A 7,346-nucleotide genomic window follows, 5' to 3' on the forward strand; every position below is an offset into this window, starting at 1 on the left:
AGGAAGGCCCTTTGTAACCTAGCTCATGTTAGGTTTGATGATACCTAGTCACCATCAAACTATGTTAGAGCCAGGCCTAGCTCTAACCCCTGTTCATATAGGCTCCATGCAGTGAATAATTCCATTCTTCTGTCCTGTTGTATAAATTTTTTGGTTTTTCGAGACAGGGTTTCTCCATGTAGCCCTGGAACTCACTGTAGACCAGGCTGGCCTCAAACTCAGAAATCCGCCTGCCTCTGCCCCCCAAGTGCTGGGATTAGCCAGGCGGTGATGGTGCACGCCTTTAATCCCAGCACTTGGGAGGCAGAGGCAGGTGGATTTCTGAGTTCAAGGCCAGCCTGGTCTACAGAGTGAGCTCCAGGACAGCCAGGGCTACACAGAGAAACCCTGTCTCCAAAAACCAAAAAAAAAAAAAAAAAACAAGTGCTGGGATTAAAGGCGTGGGCCACCAGTGCCTAGTGAAAGATTTTTAATAAATCCTGGCACAGGGTTACTTCCCGCCTTAGACCATTTATGCTCCTGGATGAAGCACACACACACACTACAGCCTTTATATTTCATATGCCTGAAGCATCATTTGCTGGAATCTCCTTGATAGTGTCTATTTGTTAGAACTACTATTTGTTATTACTGATTGCAATGTTCCATCTTGGCTGCTCTTGGCCCTTTTACATGGCTGTTCTGGTTATCCCCCCCTGCACTCTCCTTACGCACAGTGGCCCTCTTGGTCCCAAGCCTGGAAAACCTAAGCCCTGCCCATGTCTCTCCTCCCCAGCTATGGCTGCTGGCATCTTCATTTACCAATCAGAATTAACTGGGGCAGGGTCCTTCAGTGTCTTAGTGCCAACATGTCTCTAGACAGTTGGAAACCCCAGATGATATGCTGCCCCACAGTGAGCTGGCTCACAATCCCAGGAACACAATGGTGTACAGAGCCCATAAGTTTCATGAGCTAAAATGGACTCTGGACAAGTTAGAACAATGAATACACCAAGGAAGCAGTACGTGAACCAGTCACCTTTTATTGGACACTAGTTCTCAGTCAGGGTATGACGGTTCAGCCAGTTGAATTCTTCCTAGGTCGGAGTGGGGCAGGCAGTTATGCTCGGCCATGCAGTGCCCTCCAGCGACCCCTCTTCAGTGGTACTTGCGTCGCCGCTCATGTTCTAGAGATAGGAAGATAGGAAAAACAGTCTCCTACTAGGTGTCCATGTGAAAGCATAGAGAGTGATGGCAACAGTCCACAATCATCTCAATCCTTCCTGTAATTTTCTTCCAGGTAAGTTAGGACCTGCCACCTGGCTAATCTCGTGTCCAACAGCAACACGGGCATCCATTATAGCCCAGCAACAAGAAGCGTTGCCCAGGTCCAGTGAGAATGGAGAGGAGAGCTAGTGATGTGAGAACAGCCATGAAGCTTAGCCAGAGGCTGACGTTCCCAGCCAGTCTTCTGTGACTGAGGAGTGTCTGTGCTTTTGCCAGCATACTGTGTAACCCCTGGATCATACACTCAGCCCACTGTCCCCTTCACACTAGCTACTAGGAGTAAGCCATTTTTCAACATATTATATTATGCTTCCCAGTCACTAAACCTCAGCCTAGTTCCATCTTATTTTTCTTGGGTTCTTTCTTGAATCTGGGCTCTTCACTTGAACCGATCTCATACATACCATATTACTGTAACTTCCCTCTCAGGTGGAAGAACAAACAGGTCAGGAGCAACCCAAAGCTCCACTGCTAACAAGGTGGATTGCCATATCTAACTAACAAAGCCACACTCCTGGGTAGCAGGAAGCCAGGTCATGCAAGAGTACTTACTGAGTTCCTTGTAAGAAATGCAGTAGCTGAAAACCACATAGGCTGCCAATACCATGTTAATCCCCGAGATGCTGCCTTTCCGAACATTAATGTATTTGTTGTAATACCGGTCATACCCTGCAAGAGAGGAGATGCTCACTACCAACAAGACTGACAGTGCATGGATCCCTAGGGCCACACTTAACTGGTGATGTTGGATAGCAACATCTGTCTCCATAACAAGACTAGCCCCAGATCTTAAGCCCATTTAACAGGGCACCAACCCTTTCTTTGGCTTTAATCATGTGAATGTGGCTCAGGTTGTTAGTCTGTGCTCTTACTTTATCTCCACCTACAGCCTGGGAACCCTCTAATTGTGCCTCTAAGATTCCAACCCCTAGTAAGGGCCACTTCACTGTAGCCCGCTAGGTTGGCTAAGCCCTTCATTGTTGAGGTTTGGTCTGTTGCTATGTATTGTAGTGCTGAATTCTATACCCAGAAGGTCTAGGCCTACATGAGTAACTTCTCATGTTTACAAAACTTTTTTTTTTTTTTTTTTTTTTTGGTGCAAACCTTGTTCCCTGATTTTAAACTACTGGTTAAATAAAATTGGCTACATCCAACTACTGGAGGGATTAGAAGTAGGTGGGTAGGGAGTAACCTGATTTGGGGGGTGGGGGGAGGAAGAGAGGAGAAGAGGAGGAGGAACAAGGAGAAAGGAAGACACCATGAGGGGAGATGGGCAATGATGAGCAGCACATGGCCAGGAGAAAAAAGTATTTGGGGTACACCACTAGGGAGGTAACCAGGCTGCAGTTAGAAGAATAGATTAGGTACCAGGTTACCCCTGGTAATCATCAAAGCCAAATAAAATAATCACAGTCTCATTTATTTGAAAGCTATTTAAGAGTTAAACTTACATTGGTCATACTATACTTCCTGACAGCACTGAATGCCTTAAATTTGTCAGGGGTAGGGTTAATAGATGCAGCCAGGTGCACTCGCCAGGAGTGCGAAATGTTAATAATAGTTAATGAAATAAATGAGTCTGGTAACATGGTGCATGATAGGTGGAGGCAAAAGGATCATAAATTCAAGGCTCTCCTCAGCTACATACTGAATTTGAGGCCTGCTTATCTGAGACTGTCTCATAACAAACAAAAAAGGCACTTCAGATGTAAAGGCAGGGGCATCTCAAGTTCAGGCCAGCCATAAAACATGACATATGTTATGTTTCATAGTTTTATGCCAGTCATGGCTATACAGTGAAACCACCAACAAAAATGGGATGATCAGACAGGGATTAAAAGCAAGGGCTGCCTGGGAGGAGCTATGGGCATAGGCCATACAAATTTCCTGGACAGCTATAATAGACACAGGCGCAAAGGCAGAATATTTTAGGGGCAGAACTGGAAGGAAAGCCTTAAGCTAGGCCAAGTCACAGGAGATGTAACATTTGGTGGCCAGATTAGGAAAATGGGGATCCCTGAGGAGGCCCAAGGCCATGCATATCTTCATCAAATGATCTGACCAGTGCCGTATTTACTAAGTACCCAGGCTTGAAGGATGAGCCAGCCGTTTGAAATGTTTTAGGATGCTTGAAGGATGAGCATTCACATGCTGGGACCACCACCATTCAAACTCATTCTCTTCTCAAAGACATCTCTTTTTGTTTGTAATTTTTCTTTTTGAGACAAGAGCCTAATGTACCCCAGGCCAACAATTCTGCTAACAGCTGAAGGTGGCCCTGACCACTGGACCTGCGTGCCTCCAGCTTCCTAGTGCTACAAGTACCGCTGTGTGGAACCACACCTGGTTTTCAGTTTCCTCTAAGACAGGGGCACTGATCCTGAGCAATGAAGTTATTTTGAGCTGGGCATGGTGGCACCATTACTTGGGAGGCAGAGGCAGGCTGAAGGAAGTGCAAGGCCAGCTTGAGCCTTATAGCCTCAAAACACTGCAAAACATTTCCTAAGCCAAAACATCTCAGAGCCCACCTTTGCTGTTTATGTGTACATGCCAATGGTATGTGCATTCTCACATTCACAGCTGTGAGAGCAAAGTGTGTGAAGGCCAGAGGTCACATCAGGTAGCTTCCTACCTCTCTCCACCAGGTTCTAAGACAAGGTTGCTTACTAGACTTGGAGCTGACAAGTTAACTAGACTAACCAGCAGCCAGCGAGCTGGGATCCTTTGTATCCGCTTCTCAGTGTTAGAACTACAAGCAAACATTGCTTTTCACACGGGCACTGGAAACCCAAACTCAAGACCACACTGAGCCATTTCCCTTATCCACAGTCAGCCTTTGATAGGCTCACCCAAATACAAAAATTAAGGAGTTAACCATCGTCATCCCCAGCTTCACAAGACCATCAATCTTAGCCAGCAAGGCCCTTATTGCCCAGGTTAAGACAAGAGCATTGCTTTTGCCTTCTAGCCCATTAGACACTGACCTCTCCGAAAGGCTCCTGCAATGCCACTGGGGGTGAAATCCCGCATCAAGATCCAGCTTGGCAGTTCTCCAAGTTTAACCTCCATGAGCTTCTTCTCCTTCAATGGCACTGAGAGAAAAACAAAACAAAACAGAATAACCCTAGAGCAACACAGCACTTCTCCCATGTCACCATTTCAACTGTTCTTGGTGTACACAGATGTTCCACATGAACTATTTGGTGAACAAATGTAGCACACTAAAGCCACTACTGTAGGGCTAAACCTATGTAATGGTAGAGCAGCTTAGCAAAGACTTTAAACCCCAGGAGCTAGAGAGATGGCCCAGAGGACGAGAACTCAGAGGACCTGGGTTCAATTACCAGCATCACACAACAGTCTGTAATCCAACTGCCTTCTGGTCACCTCTAGCACTGACACATATGTGGTATACAGACATACATGCAGGCAAAAGCACACATACACATAAAAGAAAAAGAAAGGTTTCTAAATGAACAGTGTCTAACAGCTTACTGAGAAAGACTGTAAAGAAGAAAGCTAAGGACCACAGGAGAGAATAAAATGGAGCAGCCTAGGGCACCACAAGCTAACCTTGAAGCCAAGCAGGGAGGCACACACCTATAATCCTGGCTCTCAGGAGATGCAGACAAAATGATCAAGATGTCATAGGGTGCTCTTAACTGCTGAGCTCTGTCTCTCCAGAGGCAAGGTTTCTGCATGTAGTCAGAGTGGTGATTTCAGTGTGCATGTCTGAACTCACTTTCCTTTCAGATTCACATTTTGCTCCAACTCCAGCAACAGAGTGGACCAAACAATAGGCTTATCTCTAGCTCTTTGAAATGGTAATGGAGGGCTGGTGAGATGGCTCAGTGGGTAAGAGCACCAGCTGCTCTTCCAAAGGTCGTGAGTTCAAATCCCAGCAACCACATGGTGGCTCACAACCACCTGTAATGAGATCTGACTCCCTCTTCTGGCGAGTCTGAAGACAGCTACAGTGTACTTACATATAATAAATAAATCTTTGAAATGGTAATGGACTTGATAACTCACCCTAACAGAAAGAGGAAGGCTCCACCCCCTCCCTCACCCAGCCTCACCCTGCCAGCTTAGGGATTTGTAAAGCCAAATCTGGACAATAGTTACATGATTTGGAAATTCTACTTCATGTTGAATGTTTAATAAAATAAAGCTTGTAAAAAAAAAAAAAGATGTCATAGGGTGAATGACAAACCTCTATCTCAAAAATTAAAACCCCCTAACATTTTCCTTATTCATTTAAAGTTTTTAAAGATTTATTTATTATATGTACATGAGTACACTATAGCTATCTTCAGACACACCAGAAGAGAGCATCAGATGTCATTTACAGGTGGTTGTGAGCCACCATCTCAATTCCATGCTGGGAATTGAACTCAGGACCTCTGGAAGAGCAGTCAGTGCTCTTAACCACTCAGCCATCTCTCCAGCCCCTACTTTAAAGATTTTTAACAATGTGTGTTGGTATGCTCACGTGAGTACAGGTACTTCAGGAAGACAAATGTATCAGATCCCTAGAGTTGGAGTTACAAGTGGTTGTGAGCCAAGGTACACAGGTGTTGGGAACCAAACTCAGGTCCTCTGCAAGAGCAACGAATGTTCTTTTTTTTTGGAGGGGGGGTTGTTTTTTGTTTTTCTGAGACAGGGTTTCTTTGTATTGCCCAAGCTGTCCTGGAAATAACTGTGTAGACCAGGCTGGCCTTGAACTCAGAAATCCGCCTGACTTTGCCTCCCAAGTGCTGGGATTAAAGGCGTGCACCACCACTGCCCAGCATGCAATGAATGTTCTTAAACACTGAGCCAGCTCACCACCCCTATGGTATCTTGTTTAGTCATCAGGGTTATAATAATGATTACCCTGCAGTGAGAGGAACCCATACACAGGAAGGAAACAAATCAAACCTCATAACCTGTCTCCATGCTCTGGAAGCCGATCTCAGGATAGCTCTGTCTAAGCCCTGGGGTTGCCCTAGGTATGTGGAAGAACTGATCTCTGTAACTGTGGCTTGCATATGCTTGCACACACAGAATACTGTAACAAATATTTTTGGGGTTTTTTGTTTTGTTTTGTTTTGAGACAGGGTTTCTCTGCGTAGCCCTGGCTGTCCTGGAACTCACTCTGTAGACCAGGCTGGCCTCGAACTCATATCCGCCTGCCTCTGCCTCCCAAGTGCTGGGATTAAAGGCGTACGCCAAGCATGGTGGTACAAGTATTTTATCATCCCAGGATTTTGGAGACAGAGTCAGGAGGATCTAGAGGCAAAGGCAGGGAGATATCAGAGTTCAAGACCAGCCTGATCCAGGACAGCCAGGGCTACACAGAAAGACCCTGTCTCCAAAAAAGTAAATTATTTCAAGATTTATTCTTAGGAAGTTGGAGAGATGGCTCAGCAGTTAAGAGCACTGACTATTCTTCCAGAGGATCCAGGTTCAATTCCCAGCACCTACATGGCAGCTTACAACTGTCTGTAACTTTATTCCAGGGGTTATGACACCCTCACATACAGGCAAAATGCCAATGCACATCAAATAAAAATACACCATTTAAAAATTTTTTAATATTCTTATATGCACATGGTATTTTGCCTGCATTTATATATATGTACCATATTCATGCTTGCTGTACACAGGTCAGAAGAGGGCATCAGATGACCTGGAACTAGAGTTTCAGATAAATATGAACCACCATGTGGGAGCTGGGAGCCAACCTTGTGTCATCTCCATCCACCGAGCCATCTCTCCAGCCCCAGACAACATCTCCACTCCCAAAGCTTCCAAGTCATATGTGCTACTGGTAACTGTTATTTCCTTCACTTAAAAAACCACCAATACTTAGGAGGCATGAACTCCAATTCCTTCACTAGAGTCACACAGTATAGATCAGATTAGGGGCTGGAGAGATGGCTCAGCAGGTAAGAGCACTGACTGCTCTTCCAGAGGACTTGAATTCAATTCCCAGCAATGACATGATGGCTCACAACCATCTGTAATGGGACATGATGCCCTCTTTTGGGGTGTCTGAAGAGATCTACAGTGTACTCATAGACATAAATAAAAATAAA

General features: G+C 45.3%; 1 protein-coding gene across 1 annotated transcript in view; it reads right to left on the reverse strand.

Moving 5' to 3' along the window:
• Positions 1 to 999: 999 nt before the first annotated feature.
• Positions 1,000 to 7,346, reverse strand: part of Atp5mf (ATP synthase membrane subunit f) — a 9,158-nt gene continuing 2,811 nt past the window's right edge. Inside the window, exons 2-4 of the mRNA XM_031338721.1 lie at positions 4,251 to 4,358; positions 1,819 to 1,935; positions 1,000 to 1,166 (exon numbers count right to left, since the gene is read on the reverse strand). Coding sequence (XP_031194581.1) covers positions 1,138 to 1,166; positions 1,819 to 1,935; positions 4,251 to 4,358 — 254 coding nt within the window. The 3' untranslated portion in view covers positions 1,000 to 1,137. The remainder of the gene's footprint in view (positions 1,167 to 1,818; positions 1,936 to 4,250; positions 4,359 to 7,346) is intronic.

This window comes from Mastomys coucha, unplaced genomic scaffold (genome assembly GCF_008632895.1).
Source record: "Mastomys coucha isolate ucsf_1 unplaced genomic scaffold, UCSF_Mcou_1 pScaffold22, whole genome shotgun sequence".
NCBI lineage: Eukaryota > Metazoa > Chordata > Mammalia > Rodentia > Muridae > Mastomys > Mastomys coucha.